This window comes from Orcinus orca, chromosome 11 (genome assembly GCF_937001465.1).
Source record: "Orcinus orca chromosome 11, mOrcOrc1.1, whole genome shotgun sequence".
NCBI classification, from domain to species: Eukaryota; Metazoa; Chordata; class Mammalia; order Artiodactyla; family Delphinidae; genus Orcinus; species Orcinus orca.
Window position 1 is genome coordinate 34,632,187 of NC_064569.1, and position 18,044 is coordinate 34,650,230.

General features: G+C 34.6%; 1 protein-coding gene across 1 annotated transcript in view; it reads right to left on the reverse strand.

Annotated features, from left to right (window-relative positions):
- The window catches only part of ADAMTS20 (ADAM metallopeptidase with thrombospondin type 1 motif 20), a 195,643-nt gene that overhangs the window by 116,286 nt on the left and 61,313 nt on the right, over positions 1-18,044 (reverse strand). The window contains exons 5-7 of the mRNA XM_004274437.3: positions 11,912-11,995; positions 11,266-11,390; positions 9,892-9,932 (exon numbers count right to left, since the gene is read on the reverse strand). Of these exons, the coding sequence (XP_004274485.2) occupies positions 9,892-9,932; positions 11,266-11,390; positions 11,912-11,995 (250 nt within the window). The remainder of the gene's footprint in view (positions 1-9,891; positions 9,933-11,265; positions 11,391-11,911; positions 11,996-18,044) is intronic.

The following is an 18,044-nucleotide window of genomic DNA, read 5'->3' on the forward strand; positions in this document are numbered from 1 at the left end:
CTACTAAATGTAAAATAGATAGCTAGTGGGAAGCAGTTGCATTGCACAGGGAGATCAGCTCGATATTTTGTGACCACCTGGTGGGGTGGGATAGGGAGGGTGGGAGGGAGATGCAAGAGGGAGGGGAAATGGGGATATATGTATACATATAGCTGATTCACTTTGTTATACAGCAGAAAGTAACACAATATTGTGAAGAAATTATATTACAATAAAGATGTTAAAAAAAAACTATTCTTAGCTTGTTATTTTTTTCCACATATTTTAGATGGGAAAAAAATACTAAATCTTGTATTAATACACACTATGTAGCCTTGGGCAAATTATTTATCCTCATTTATAAAATTGAAATTATAGGTCTTACTTCATAGGTTTGTTGTGAAGACTAAATAAGTCCAATCATGTTAACCTTAATATAGTGTATGATACATAGTAGGCACTCAAATATATCAGCTATCATTATCATCACCATTACTCTTGACTTAAAGGATAATAGGAATACTTTTATTTTCACATTCTGTGTTTCTAGATATCACTATGATTTATGTGCACAGGAGTGGCTGAAAACTGCAAAAAAAAGAATGGGGACCAGGAGACCACCCACTTCTACATGAATAGCCCAGAATGTCTAACATTAAATCATTAAAAAATAGTAAGATATGGCTGACATATTCATACTTAACTTTTAGTATAAAGATGTGACAACAAGGCATAGATAATATAAGAAATATAACATATTCAATGGATTCTTCTTAGATGATTGACTCATAAAATATGTCTACAAAGTCAGAGAATAGTTTGCAAGGAGAAGAGAATGGGGTCTGTTGTAAAAATTAGAGTAGCAGGTGTCTGTTTCCACATTTGTGGAAGATTAGAGTTTCTAGACAGTCCTCCTACCACAAAGAAACAAGTCCAGTATTAAAAAGTACTTTTTTAATGAATACTGACCTCACAGTGTACAAGAACTATCAAATCCCCACACCTCCAAAACCTAACATATATTCTCTCCCTGCCCATCTCATACCTATGCACGCATGCATAAATACATATAAACATTTATACCATGGGCTAAATTCTAATTGGTAAGCAATGAATAGTAGGGATAGGAATTACTCTGAGGGATAATACTGATAAAAGCAATATGATCCAGAGCTTGCTATAGGAAGTTTCAAGGTACAGGATCTGATTCTGAATTCTCTGCCTTAAGTCAGGGACCTTGGTTAGTAACACCCTTTGGATTACAGCAAAAACAACTGAAAATGCTCTCTAGAGGAAAGCACACACTTTTTAAGTGGTCCACCACTAACCTTATGGATTAATATTAAGTAAATATGAGCTTATGATCAGAGATCACCAAACATACAAACCAAAAAGTCAGCATAAGAGAAAGTTAGCAGAAACCACATATTTGGCTATCAAATGTTTAGGATATGGGAATTGTCAAAGATGGTATATAAAATTACTCCAAATAAATGTGTCAGTAAACATGAAAGGCAATTACAAATATAAGCAAATATAAAAAGAATATAAACAAAATGAACGCACAGATTTTGAATAAGAACTAACTAGGATATTTTAAATTGAAAAACTTATGTTGAACTGGAAAATTCAGAGGACAGGTGAAATATCAGATTAGATGCAGCCAAAGAGAAAAATAATAAAATGCATGTTAGAGATGCTTGAATAAAGCATGAAGACAAAAAGAAATAAAAGCATGGAAAACAATTATAATAAATGTACATGGACTAACGTTGGTAGTTAAACAGACATTATTATGGATGTTATTTTTTAAATCCAATTATATGTTGTTTCCAATAAAAACACCTGAAGTAACAGGAAATTGGAAAATTGAAGGAAAAGATATCTAGCAAATACTAAACAAGAAAAAGTTGGGTGCATAAATATTTACAATTGTTATATCCTCTTCTGGGATTGATCCCTTGATCATTATGTAGTGTCCTTCTTTGTCTCTTGTACTAGACTTTATTTTAAAGTCTATTTTGTCTGATATGAGAATTGCTACTCCAGCTTTCTTTTGATTTCCATTTGCATGGAATATCTTTTTCCATCCCCTCACTTTCAGTCTGTATGTGTCCCTAGGTATGAAGTGAGTCTCTTGTAGACAGCATATATATGGGTCTTGTTTTTATATCCATTCAGCCAGTCTATGCCTTTTGGTTGAAGCATTTAATCCATTTACATTTAAGGTAATTATTGATATGTATGTTCCTATTCCCATATTCTTAATTGTTTTGGGTTTGTTTTTGTAGGCCTTTTTCTTCTCCTGTGTTTCTTGCCTAGAGAAGTTCCTTTAGCATTTGTTGTAAAGCTGGTTTGGTGGTGCTGAACTCTCTCAGCTTTTGCTTGTCTGTAAAGGTTTTAATTTCTCCATCAAATCAGGAGCACCTCAATACATACGGCAAATACTAACAGCCATAAGAGGGAAAATCGACAGTAACACATTCATAGTAGGGGACTTTAACACTCCACTTTCACCAAAGGACAGATCATCCAAAATGAAAATCAATAAGGAAACACAAGCTTTAAATGATACATTAAAAAAGATGGACTTAATTGATATTTATAGGACATTCCATCCAAAAACAACAGAAGACACATTTTTCTCAAGTGCTCATGGAACATTCTCCAGGATAGATCATATCTTGGGTCACAAACCAAGCCTTGGTAAATTTAAGAAAACTGAAATTGTATCAAGTATCTTTTCTGACCATGCTATGAGACTAGATAGCAATTACAGGAAAAGATCTGTAAAAAAATACAAGCACATCGAGGCAAAACAATACACTACTTAATAACGAAGTGATCCCTGAAGAAATCAAAGAGGAAATAAAAAAATACCTAGAAACAAATGACAATGGAAACACAACGACCCAAAACCTATGGGATGCAGCAAAAGCAGTTCTAAGAGGGAAGCTTATAGCAATACAACCCTACCTTAAGAAACAGGAAACATCTCGAAAAAACAATCTAAACTTCCACCTAAAGCAATTAGAGAAAGAAGAACAAGAAAACCCCAAAGTTAGCAGAAGGAAAGAAATCATAAATATCAGAACAGAAATAAATGAAAAAGAAATGAAGGAAACAATAGCAAAGATCAATAAAACTAAAAGCTGGTTCTTTGAGAAGATAAACAAAATTGATAAACCACCAGCCAGACTCATCAAGAAAAAAAGGGAGAAGACTCAAATCAATAGAATTAGAAATGAAAAAGGAGAAGTAAAACTGACATTGCAGAAATACAAAAGATCATGAGAGATCACTGCAAGCAACTCTATGTCAATAACATGGACAACCTGGAAGAAACGGACAAATTCTTAGAAAAGCACAACCTTCTGAGACTGAACCAGGAAGAAATATAAAATATGAACAGACCAATCACAAGCACTGAAATTGAAATTGTGATTAAAAATATTCCAACAAACAAAAGCCCAGGACTAGATGACTTCACAGGTGAATTCTATCAAACATTCAGAGAAGAGCTAACACCTATCCTTCTCAAACTCTTCCAAAACATAGCAGAGGGAGGAACACTCCCAAACTCATTCTATGAGGCCACCATCACCCTGATGCCAAAACCAGACTAGGATGTCACAAAGAAAGAAAATTACAGGCCAATATCACTGATGAACATAGATGCAAAAATCCTCAACAAAATACTAGCAAACAGAATCCAACAGCACATTAAAAGGATCATACACCATGATCAAGTGGGGTTTATTCCAGGAATGCAAGGATTCTTCAATATACACAAATCAATCACTGTGATACACTATATTAAGCAATTGAAGGAGAAGAACCATATATATGATCATCTCAATAGATGCAGAAAAAGCTTTCGACAAAATTCAACACCCATTTATCATAAAAACCCTGCAGAAAATAGGCATAGAGGGAACTTCCCTCAACATAATAAAGGCCATATATGACAAGCCCACAGCCAGCATCATCCTCAATGGTGAAAAACTGAAAGCATTTCCACTAAGATCAGGAACAAGACAAGGTTGCCCACTCTCACCACTCTTATTCAACATAGTTTTGGAAGTTTTAGCCACAGCAATCAGAGAAGAAAAGGAAATAAAACGAATCCAAATCGGAAAAGAAGAAGTAAAGATGTCACTGTTTGAAGATGACATGATACTATACCTAGAGAATCCTAAAGATGCTACCAGAAAATGACTAGAGCTAATCAATGAACTGGATAAAGTAGCAGGATACAAAATTAATGCACAGAAATCTCTGGCATTCCTATACACTAATGATGAGAAATCTGAAAGTGAAATTAAGAAAACACTCCCATTTACCACTGCAACAAAAAGAATAAAATATCTAGGAATAAACCTACCTAAGTAGACAAAAGACCTGTATGCATAAAATTATAAGACACTGATGAAAGAAATTAAAGATGATACAAATAGATGGAGAGATATATCATGTTCTTGGATTGGAAGAATCAATATTGTGAAAATGACTATACTACCATAAGCAATCTACAGATTCAGTGCAATCCCTATCAAATTACCAATGGCAATTTTTATAGAACTAGAACAAAAAATCTTAAAATTTGTATGGAGACACAAAAGACCCCGAATAGCCAAAGCAGTCTTGAGGGAAAAAAACAGAGTTGGCGGAATCAGACTACCTGACTTCAGACTATACTACAAAGCTATAGTAATCAAGATAATATGGTACTGGCACAAAAACAGAAAGATAGATCAATGGAATTGGACAGAGAGCCCAGAGATAAACCCACGCACCTATGGTCACCTTATCTTTGATAAAGGAGGCAGGAATATACAGTGGAGAAAGGACAGCCTCTTCAATAAGTGGTGCTGGGAAAACTGGACAGGTACATGTAAAAGTATGAGATTAGAACACTCCCTAACACCATACACAAAAATAAGCTCAAAATGGATTAAAGACCTAAATGTAAGGTCAGAAACTGTCAAACTCTTAGAGGAAAACATAGGCAGAACACTCTATGACATAAATCACAGCAAGATCCGTTTTGACCCACCTCCTAGAGAAATGGCAATAAAAACAAAAATAAACAAATGGGACCTAACGAAACTTCAAAGCTTTTGCACAGCAAAGGAAACCATAAACAAGACCAAAAGACAACCCTCAGAATGGGAGAAAATATTTGCAAATGAAACAACTGACACAAAGGATTAATCTCCAAAATATACAAGCATCTCATGCAGCTCAATAACAAAAAAAAACAACCCAATCCAAAAATGGGCAGAAGACCTAAACAGACATTTCTCCAGAGAAGATATACAGATTGCCAACAAACACATGAAAGAATGCTCAACATCATTAATCATTAGAGAAATGCAAATCAAAACTACAATGAGATATCATCTCATACCGGTCAGAATGGCCATCATCAAAAAATCTAGAAACAATAAATGCTGGAGAGGGTGTGGAGAAAAGGGAATACTCTTGCACTGTTGGTGGGAATGTGAATTGGTACAGCCACTATGGAGAACAGTATACAGGTTCCTTAAAAAACTACAAATAGAACTACCATATGACCCAGCAATCCCACTACTCGGCATATACCCTGAGAAAACCATAATTCAAAAAGAGTCATGTACCAAAATGTTCATTGCAGCTCTATTTACAATAGCCAGGAGATGGAAGCGACCTAAGTGTCCATCATTGGATGTATGGATAAAGAAGATGTGGCACATATATACAATGGAATATTACTCAGCCATAAAACAAACGAAATTGAGTTATTTGTAGTGAGGTGGATCGACCTAGAGTCTGTCATACAGAGTGAAGTAAGTCAGAAAGAGAAGAGAAAGACAAATACCGTATGCTAACACATATATATGGAATCTAAGGAAAAAAAATGTCATGAAGAACCTAGGGGTAAGACGGGAATAAAGACACAGTCCTACTAGAGAATGGACTTGAGGATATGGGGAGGGGGAAGGGTAAGCTTTGACAAAGTGAGAGAGTGGCATGGACATATATACACTACCAAACATAAAATAGATAGCTAGTGGGAAGCAGCCGCATAGCACAGGGAGATCAGCTCAGTGCTATGTGACCACCTAGAGCGGTGGGATAGGGAGGGTGGGAGGGAGATGCAAGAGGGAGGACATATGGGAACATATGTATATGTATAACTGATTCACTTTGTTATAAAGCAGAAACTAACACACCATTGTATAGCAATAATACTCCAATAAAGTTGTAAAAAAAAAAAAAAGACTTCAGAGACCTAAAAAAAAAGAAAAAGTTTGGCTAGCTATAGTATTGCCAGACACAGCACTTTAAACATAAAGCTATACTGACTTTATTTTCTTTAGAAAGCATTATTAGAGATAAAAAAAGTCACTGCACAATTGTAAAAGGTTCAATTCAAACTTATATATGCCTAATAAGTTAGCCTGAAAATAGATGAAACAAAAAATTTGAATATTGTAATTGTAAAAATTATAATGTAAAATTGAAAAGGGATAGAGTGACAGAGATATATTCATGTTTTAAGTAAGTGACCTAGTAAGCAAAAAATTAGTAAATATACAGTTGATTTGAACAAGATAATCGGCAAGTTTGATTTAACAGGCATATAGAAACCTGTATACCATAGTTAAAGAATGTACATTCTGTTTAAACATACATGAAACATTTTTTTTAACTGACCACATAATAGACCATACAGGTAATACCAAAAGATTTCAAAGAATGGGTATCGTATAGATCATGTTCTCCAACTACAGTGAAATTAAATTAGAATTTAATAAACAAAAAATAGAAAGTCTGAATATATTCATAAAATTTTAAACGCATTTCTAAATTATAAGTCAAAAAAGAAATCATGATGAATTTATACATACTTAGAATTTAGAATTTCAAATGACATGAAAAATACCTATCAAAATTTGTGAGAAACAATAAAATGATACCTTGAAGTAAATCGATAGTCTTAAATAATAAAATTAGAAAAGAAAAAATCCTGGATGTTATTGAGCTAACAGTCAGTTTACATTATAAATAGAACAGCATGAGTAAATTGGAAAGAAAAGGAGAGAGCGGAAATTAATGAAATAAAAATGAGATTGAAAGCAAAGAGTTGATCCTTTAAAAAGACAAATGCAATAGACAATATTCCAGTGAAATTGGGCCATTATAAAGAAGTGTAAATAGATAATATCAGAAATAAAACAAGGCAGAAGTATAGCTATTGACAGAACTTAAAAGAAAGTGCTATGAGAATAATTTAAGCTAATTAATTTTACTACTACTAAAAGAAATGGTCAGATATCTAGAAAAACACACTTTTTAAAACACCTTCAAAAAGATTTTTTTAAAAGTCTGATTACCGTTGGAAAAATCAAATAGTTAAATATCTTTCCACAAAGGAAAGATGAAACCCAGATGGTTTTCTAGGTGGGATCTCCCATGCTTTCAAGATATAGATCATTCCAACATTATATAAAATCTTCCAGAGAATGGGAAAAGAAATAATACACTTCCAACAAATTCTGTATGGTGAATAAAACCTTGGTATCAAAATTAGACAAATATAATCAAAGGAAGATCATTTCACTCCTGAAAATATATGCATGGAATGGAATCTAGCAGTGTGTTTAAAAAAAAAAGGAAAAACCTTGATCAAGTTTGGTTTAGTGTTACAAAACTCATAAAAGGAATTCACAGGATTAAATTAATTGTATGATCATTTCAATATCTGCAAAATTTTTTAATAAAAAAGCATACATTTTTTAAGTCTCAGAAAACTATGATGATAAGTTTATCTGCCAAGAACCTATGTCAAATATTATTCCTAATGGTGAAACTGCACAAGTATTCCTTTCAAAATCCAGGATAAAAGGCTACCATCATCATTTCTATTCAACATTCGACAAGGTTTTTGTCTTGCTTTAAGACAAAAGAAAGAAAAAGAGAAAAACGAGAGAAAGTTATAAGGATTGAAGAAGAGGGGGAATAATAGCCATAATTCACAAGTGATATAAATATCCACAGGTAAATTATAAGGATTAGTTAGAGTAATGAATCAGGTGGCTAGATTTAAAATCAATAATCCAAATAATCTAATGCATTTCTCTCAATCAACATCATAGACCATACACTAATAAAAGAGGTAAATGAAAGTTGTGCATGACCAGCTTTGAAAGAAAATATTATATACTACTGAAAGAAATTTTTAAAAGACCTTCATAAATAGACAGATAATTGTTTTATAATTACTTGACATGCTGGTCTAAAATTTTTATGGAAGAGCAAAGGTCCAAGAATAGCCAAAATACTCTTGAGGAAAATTAGATGGAGTTATATATCCTATGAATTATGATGATTTATTATATAGCTATAAAATTTGAACTAATATGAAATTGGCACATGGACTAAATAAAAAGTATTGATTAATGAAACAGCGGGATGATTTGCACATACCAGTGCAAACAGAAACTTTATATATGGCATTGCAGATTCTAATGAAAGGAGGTAAACTAGTCAATGCGTGATCTGAGGAAACTGGACATTCACAGAGAAAAGGAACTTACAAAACTAGATCCCTATGTGATACCACATCAAAAAAATTATGCCAAATGGTTTAGAGATTTAAATGTGAAAAGACAAATTTTTAAATATTTACAAGGAAACAGGATAATACACTCAGACTTTTGAGCTACAGAAGGCTCAGAAGGCTATAATTTCTTTAATAAGATACAAAATTGCTAAACCTAAAGTTATAAATTCAGCTACAGCATACATTTTCACACACACAAAACAATTAACACTAAGGAACAAATTATTAACAGATATTTACAATACATATAAACCAAAAAGGGTTTGGTATCAAGAAGTTATAAAGAACATTAAAAGGCAGTAAGAAAATGAAAAATGCCACAGCAGAAAAATAGGCAATGTTTTCTTCATTTCTTTCATTCCTCTCCAAAAAGGAAATATAAATGACCAGTAAATGTATAAAAAGACATCCAAACTCATTAGTGACCAGGGAACTGAAAATTATTGCTATAATGAAATATATTAAATTTAGATTGGCAAAAATGAGAAATTTGAAGATCCTGGTATTAATAGTGACATAATCAAAATGAATGCTTATACACTATTGATTAAAGGTATAAATTGGTACCACTTTAGAAAATAATTTGGTATATCTCATAAAGTTAAACATGAGCACATTTAGTGGCATGCAATTCTAACCATAGGAATATACCTTAGCTCTTATAATAAAGTTCATAATAGAAAACAGCTGGAATCAGCCCAAATATTCACTGGCAGGATATAGATATGTGAACTGTGGATGAAATATTGTACAGCAGTGAAAATGCATGAACTAAAGCTCAAAAATAAGCATAATCAAGCAATTTCTTTTAGGAGTATATACATATACAATAAAACTATTTTTCAAAAGATGGAAGGAACTGCCACATACAAAATTCATGCTATTGGTTACCTCTTGGGGAAGTGCAAGGGAGAGAATAAGGACTTAGCACAGGCCATAGAACAGTACCGATAAATTTCTAATTCTTAAATCTGGTGGTGGATTCATGACTACTCTTTTTTTTTTTTTGCTTTAAATTTGCATATAAGTTTTTATGTATATTTTGTATGGATCAAATATTACACAATAAAACACTTTAAAATGCCAAGCTCTGCATAGCACTTGATATTTAGAAATTAATTGGTACATAAATATTAGCTCTTATTATTCTTTAAAACTTAGAGCAGAATCAAATAATAGTGACACTAACCATTAATTAATAATCAAAATGATTGTGTAAATTAAAAGGAAGATAATCGAAACATCATTTTAAATAATTCAGTAAACAATTATACAAGCTATATTTTATTTACCAAATAACTTACCTAATGTGTCACATTTCTCTCTAGCTCCACAAATGTCTTCCCTTAAAACAAAAGATTTTGAAGCATTTTCAGAAAATATTTTTGCAACATGCCAAAACAAAGATAAAGAAGCTTTAACTATGACATGACTATTACCCTAAACCTAGAGTAATACACCATTTTTGCATATCAATAAGCAATAGGTGCTATATAAAAGTGATTGCTGTGAACAGCTGAAGCTTAACCAAGTTCAATGAAAAGCTTTCTAAGTGTATTTTTCTCCTCTCTGCCTTTATTTATGCAGTAGTATACGTAATATACTCTTGATGTTTCAATGCCTTTATGAACTTCGGCTATTATTCTCAGCTGCAAAATAATGATGTTCTCAGATGTTACCAAGTTGCTTAAATTTTTTCCTTCTTAAATTACTTAGTCCTTAAACATTCATTATGACAGTTCTCTAGTCTCCTTCCTCATGGTCTCCTCTTACAGCCCTTTTCCTCCCTCCCATCATTAATCTGTTATCTTCAGTCTTTGCTGCTTGGCCTCTAACTATAACCCAGGGCAGTACCATGGATTGGTAATAGAATACTCTGTATAAATTTGAGTCAATTCTGTTTTAGTTTAGAAAAGAAATAAAGCACATGGACAATATGTCAGCTGTTTTACATGGACTAAAGGTTTTCATTTCAGGGTTCTAGAAAGCCAAAATTTCTCTGAGTCTGACCCTCAAGTAAAAGATTTTTCCCCCTTGGCCAAGCAACCAACCGAAACAAATAACAAACTCAGGATCTAAATATTCTGGTAGCATGACCATTGCTGAAACAAAGATGTGAATTAACAGTGTATAGTGGTACATGTAAAATGGATACTCATTTTATAATAGCAGCAGCTGCATATAAATAAATAGGTTTGAGAAAAACCCTAGCAAAAGCAGCCCGGTAATTAAGTCATGCGTTGAGCATCAAAACAAGGAGCAGATAGATATTTTTAAGTATAGGGCATCCAAAATAAATTCAAAGGCTTTCTTTTACAAGCGATTTAAAGGTCAAGTTAGGGAAGAAACAAAACATGTTCTCAGTTCCATAACTATATTAATTTCCAAGTAATTTTCCTAATTCTTACTCTGTCACTAATATAATAAGGAAATTATCTTGTTTATGTCAAACCATTACTTAGCAACCTAACGTTGCTAATTTCCTAAGGAATCAGGCCAGTGTTCTGGTCTGAAAAAAACAGAATGCTTTCATTCAATGGTATCTTTTGTAATACAAGTTCTCATAGAACGTTTCTATGTATTATCGATAAAGAATTAACGTAAGAAGAAGTACTGGTGATCACGCAGGAGATAAAGGGTAAACAATTTCATTGCAAGCGTTATTTCTAGAACTGTACCTAGTGATAAGAACAGCAGTATCATGGTGGGATGGGTGGGCATCATCTAGAACATTCTGAGTTTGCTGCCATAAACAGAAGTTGCGTAACGTGGTAGCCGCATTAAAACTGATGACTGGTCCTTCCTACACACAAAAAATCAGCAATTTAACATTACGTCAAAACATTCATGGCCTTTTTCCTTCCAAGCCTGTCAATGTTTATGCAATTCATTAAATAGCATTTTCACAGGCAAAGGAAGAAGTGGTATCATCTCTCCCTCATATCTAAAACATATTTCAGCAATACTTAAAACACTGTGATCAAAACACAAAAATTAGACCTTCCAATATTTGGGATTGAAAAGCTAACTTCTGAAAATTACTATATTTTAAATCTTTCAACAGTAGGATTATAAAAGTGAATACCTGAATGTTTTCAACCTTAAATTTTTTAATTGTTTATTAATTTTTGTTACTTCCTCTGTTGTCATTCCATTTTGTTTCCATCACAACAGAAAAAGTTAACCCCACTCCTTTTCAAATTAAGTTTTGTAATATACATTTTAAAAATATCTCATTTCTAATAAGGGTTTCATGATCTCTCTATATATTCCCACTAAGAGCCTACTACAGCTAGGATTACTACTTTTAGAACTGTTTCTTACCTGTTCATCATGAATTATAACTAATTTTACAATTACTATGTTTATAAGATTTCCAATACTTGAGTCCTTGTAGATCGCTGCAACCTACAAGGAAAAAATATAAGATTAGATGCCTAAAATGAACACCTTTTCTCAAAAAGTAAATTGAAACCAGTCTGAGCCAGAGCATCAATTCTCCAATTTAGCTGCACACTGGAATCTCCTAGGGAGCTTTTCACAAATCCCTAAGCTCACGCCACATCCCTTATCAATTAAATCAGAATCTTAAGGGTTGCGACCCAGGCATCAGCATCTTTTAACATTCCCTGGCTTTTTAATGATTCCAATGTGAAGCCAAGTTTGAGAAACAGTATCTTAAATCTTGCTACTGAGATTCACTCATTGATCAGCAGCATTTGTATCACCTAGAGCTGATTAGAAATAAGGAATCTCAGGCCCCACCCTGGACAGGTGAGTCAGAATCTATATTTTAACAAGATCCTCAAGTGATCTGAACACGCATTAGAGCTTGGAAAATACTGTTCTAGATGATTCAGCAAAAAATTCACTACATTCTGTGTCACAATCCACAATTTATGTGTCCACAATACACCATAAAAATAAATATAGGGGGCTTCCCTGGTGGCGCAGTGGTTGAGAGTCCACCTGCCGATGCAGGGGACACGGGTTCGTGCCCCGGTCTGGGAAGATCCCACATGCCACGGAGCGGCTGGGCCCGTGAGCCATGGCCGCTGAGCCTGCGCGTCCAGAGCCTGTGCTCCACAACGGGGGAGAGGCCACAACAGTGAGAGGCCCGCGTACCGCAAAAAAAAATAAAATAAAAACAAGGTCATCTTGCTCGTTTAATTGTATGCACCTCCTATTGTTTTATGTACTGACCTTTATAATCTATGTGCTCACACTCTATACATACATACCTTTTATAATATTTGGATATTTAGAGGTGCTTTTATTGAATAACTATTCAATTAAGCTGAATTGTGAATCAGGCAGATGAATGACCAGAAGGCCCACTTGTTACTTCAGAGGCTTTCCCAGTTAGCATGCACAACATGCTTCTCTTATTCCTAAAACTACCACCCCATATTAGGTCACCATAATGGTAGGGTATCCATGTTTGCTACTTCCTCATAAACACATAACTAGAAATAATATTTATTGAACGTTTACTATGTTTGTGATGTGATCTAAGTTTAAATGTATTAATTCATTTAGTAATTCTCACAACAAATCCTATGAGCTAGAAACTATTGTATCCATTTTACGGATGAGAAAACTAAGGTACAGAGAAGTTAAGTAACGCACTCAAGGTTAGGTGGCTGGTAAGCAACAGAACAATTTCCATCCAAGGCAGTCTAGCTTCAGCTCTGACTACTTTATCTGATCTTATGGAGCTTCAGCATTCTACCCTAAGTATTTCCTAATTAGCTCTTGGTACAAGAGTTATTTCAGAACCCTGATGTGGTTCATGCCCTAGCCCCTGACACTGTCCTGCTATAGTCACTTGAGCATGGCCTCAGAAGTCCTACATAGTCAGGAGACCTGGGTTTTAGTTCTCGCTCTTATCAGTTACAAGCCCGTTGTCTAACTCTAGAAATGGATGTATCTACTTTTTGGATCAATACCACAACTACACTGAGGCCCTGAGCACCCTCCGTCACAGTGCCCTGGTGTGCTGGATTAGTATTTACCAGATGCTGTTGGGGAAGGGGTGTGAGAACGTTGGTTTTAAAGAACAAAATCATTCCACAGTTTGAGAAAAGTTGAGTAAAAAAATTAAACAGATGCCTTCATGGAGTCTTGAATAGGCTAACATATATGCATAAATATTAAATCTACAAGAGAGGTATTACATGCAGCATCTCACACAACTACTTGGCCAAGTCCTCTCTTCCCTTTCATGGAACATGCCGAAGGACGAGTATTGCATCCCAGACTACACTGTAGGAACTGCTAGATTAGATTTGTAAGGTACCTTTTGTTTTATAAAATCATGGAATATTGTTAAATTTTACTGTAATCACTCCACTTTAGAGTGCTATATATTAGAACTTTTATTGATCCAGTTAAAATGTATTCAATCTTTTATTCTTTTTTTTTATCTTTTTAAAAATTTTTATTTCATTTATTTTTTTATACAGCAGGTTCTTATTAGGTATCCATTTTATACATATTAGTGTATACCTGTCAATCCCAACCTCCCAATTTATCCCACCACCACCCCCACCACCACTGTTCCCCCTTAATGTCCATACGTTCGTTCTCTACATCTGTGTCTCTATTTCTGTCCTGCAAACTGGTTCATCTGTACCATTTTTCTAGGTTCCACATATATGAGTTAATGTACGATATTTGTTTTTCTCTTTCTGACTTACTTCACTCTGTATGATAGTCTCTAGATCCATCCACATCTCTACAAATGACCCAGTTTCATTCCTTTTTATGGCTGAGTAATATTCCATTGTACACATGTATCACATCTTCTTTATCCATTCATCTGTGAATGGACACTTAGGTTCCTTCCATGACCTGGCTATTGTCATAGTGCTGCAATGAACATTGGGGTGCATGTGTCTTTTTGAATTATGTTTTTTTCTGGGTATATGCCCAGTAGTGGGATTGCTGGGTCATATGATAATTCTATTTTTAGTTTTTTAAGGAACCTCCATACTGTTCTCCATAGTGGCTGTATCAATTTACATTCTCACCAACAGTGCAAGAGGGTTCCCTTTTCTCCACACCCTCTCCAGCATTTGTTGTTTGTAGATTTTCTGATGATGCCCATTCTAACTGGTGTGAGGTGATAACTCCCCGTAGTTTTGATTTGTATTTCTCTAACAATTAGTGATGTTGAGAGGGTTTCATGTGCTTCTTGGCCATCTGTATGTCTTCTTTGGAGAAATGTCCATTTAGGTCTTCTGCCCATTTTTTTGTTTGTTTTGTGTTTTGTTTTTTGTTTTTTGTTTTTTGTGGTACACGGGCCTCTCACTGTTGCGGCCTCTCCCGCTGCGGAGCACAGGCTCCGGACGCGCAGGCCCAGCAACCACGGCTCGTGGGCCTAGCTGCTCCGCGGCATGTGGGATCCTCCCAGACCGGGGCACAAACGTGTGTCCCCTGCATCGGCAGGCGGACTCTCAACCACTGCGCCACCAGGGAAGCCCTGTAAAAGTTTTTAAGTATCATTAGATCCCATTTGATTATTTTTGCTTTTATTTCCATTACTCTAGTTGGTGGATCAAAAAGAGATCTTGCTGTGATTTATGTCAAAGAGTGTGTCCTTCCTATGTTTTCCTCTAAGAGTTTTATACTATCCACTCTTACATTTAGTTCTCTAATCCATTTTGAGTTTATTTTTGTGTATGGTGTTAGGGAGTGTTCTAATTTCATTCTTTTACATGTAACTGTCTGGTTTTCCCAGCACCACTTATTGAAGAGACTGTCATTTCTCCATCCTTGCCTGCTTTGTCATAAATTAGTTGACCACAGGTGCGTGGGTTTATCTCTGGGCTTTCTATCCTGTTCCATTAACCTATACTTCTGTTTTTGTGCCATTACCATATTGTCTTGATTACTGTAGCTTTGTAGTATAGTCTGAAGTCAGGGAGTCTGATTCCGCCAGCTCCGGTTTTTTCCCTCAAGACTTCTTTGGCTATTCGGGGTCTTTTGTGTCTCCATACAAATTTTAAGATTTTTTGTTCTAGTTCCGTAAAAATTGCCATTGGTAGTTTGATAGGGATTGCATTGAATCTGTAGATTGCTTTCGGTAGTATAGTCATTTTCACAATATTGATTCTTCTAATCCAAGAACACGGTATTTCTCTCCATCTATTTGTATCATCTTTAATTTCTTTCAGCAGTGTCTTATAGTTTTCTGCATACAGGCCTTTTGTCTCCTTAGGTAGGTTTATTCCTAGGTATTTTGTTCTGTTTGTTGCAATGGTAAATGGGAGTGTTTCCTTAATTTCTCTTTCAGATTTTTCACCATTTGTGTATAGGAATGCAAGAGATTTCTGTGCATTAATTCTGTATCCTGCAACTTTACCAGATTCATTGATTAGCTCTAGGAGTTTTCTGGTGGCATCTTTAGGATTCTCTATGTATAGTATCATGTCATCTGCAAACAGTGACAGTTTTACTTCTTTTCCAATTTGTATTCCTTTTATTTCTTTTTCTTCTCTGATTGCCGTGGTAAAACTTCCAAAACTATGTTGAATAAGAGTGGTGAGAGTGGGCACCTTTGTCTTGTTACTGATCTTCGAGGAAATACTTTCAGTTTTTCACCACTGAGAATGATATCTGCTGTGGGTTTGTCATATATGGCCTTTATGTTGAGGTAGATTCCCTCTATGACCACTTTCTGGAGAGTTTTTATCATAAATGGGTGTTGAATTTTGTCAAAAGCTCTTTCTGCATCTATTGAGATGATCATATGGTTTTATTCTTCAATTTGTTAATATGGTGTATCACAGTGATTGATTTGTGTATATTGAAGAATCCTTGCATCCCTCGGATAAATCCCACTTGATCACGGTGTATGATCCTTTTAATGTGTTGTTGGATTCTGTCTCCTAGGATTTTGTTGAGGATTTTTGCATCTATATTCATCAGTGATATTGGTCTGTAATTTTCTTTTTTTGTAGTATTCTTCTCTAGTTTTGGTATCAGGGTGATGGTGGCCTCACGGAATGAGTTGGGAGTGTTCCTTCCTCTTCAATTTTTTGGAAGAGTTTGAGAAGCATGGGTATTTGCTCTTCTCTAAATGTTTGATAGAAGTCACCTGTGAAGTCAACTGGTCCTTGACTTTTGTTTGTTGGAAGATTTTTAATCACAGTTTCAATTTCATTACTGGTGATTGGTCTGTTCATATTTTCTATTTCTTCCTGGTTCAGTCTTGGAAGGTTATACTGCTGTAAGAATTTGTCCATTTCTTCCAGGTTGTCCATTTTATTGGCATAGAGTTGCTTGTAGTAGTCTCAGGATGGTGTGTATTACTGCAGTTTCTGTTATAACTTCTCCTTTTTCATTTCTAATTTTACTGATTTGAGTCCTCTCCCTCTTTTTCTTGATGAGTCTGGCTAATGGTTTATCAGTTTTGTTTATCTTCTCCAAGAACAAGCTTTTAATTTTATTGATCTATTGTTTTCTTTGTTTCTATTTCATTTATTTCTGCTCTGATCTTTATGATTTCTTTCCTTCAGCTAACTTTGGGTTTTGTTTGTTCTTCTTTCTCTAGTTCCTTTAGGTGTAAGGTTAGATTGTTTGAGATTTTTCTTGTTTCTTAAGGTAGGCTTGTATTGCTATAAACTTCCCTCTTAGAACTGTTTTTGCTGCATCCACAGATTTTGGACCATCATGTTTCCATTGTAATTTGTCTCCAGGTATTTTCTGATTTCCTCTTTGATTTCTTCAGTGAGCTTGGGTATTTAGTAACGTATTGTTTAGCCTCCATGTCTTTATGTTTTTTTACGTTTTTTTCCCTGTAATTCATTTCTAATCTCATAGTGTTGTGGTCAGAAAAGATGCTTGATATGATTTCAATTTTCTTAATTTACTAAGGTTTTATTTGTGATCCAAGATGTGATCTATCCTGGAGAATGTTCCATGTGCACTTGAAAAAAAGTGTAATCTGCTGTTTTTGGATGGCATGTCCTATAAATATCAATTACATCTAGCTGATCTATTGTGTCATTTAAAGCTTGTGTTTCCTTATTAATTCTCTGTTTGGATGATCTGTCCATTGGTGTAAGTGAGGTGTTAAAGTCCCCCACTATTACTGTGTTACTGTTGATTTCCTCTTTTATAGCTGTTAGCACTTGCCTTATGTATTGAAGTGCTCCTATGTTGGGTGCATATATATCTATAATTGTTATATCTTCTTCTTGGATTGATCCCTTGATCATTATGTAGTGTCCTTCCTTGTCTCTTGTAACATTCTTTATTTTAAACTCGATTTTATCTGATATGAGTATTGCTACTCCAGCTTTCTTTTGATTTCCATTTGCACAGAATGTGTTTTTCCATCCCCTCACTTTCAGTCTGTACGCGTCCCTAGGTCTATAGTGGGTCTCTTGTAGACAGCATATATATGGGTCTTGTTTTTGTATCCATTCAGCGAGACTGTGTCTTTTGGTTG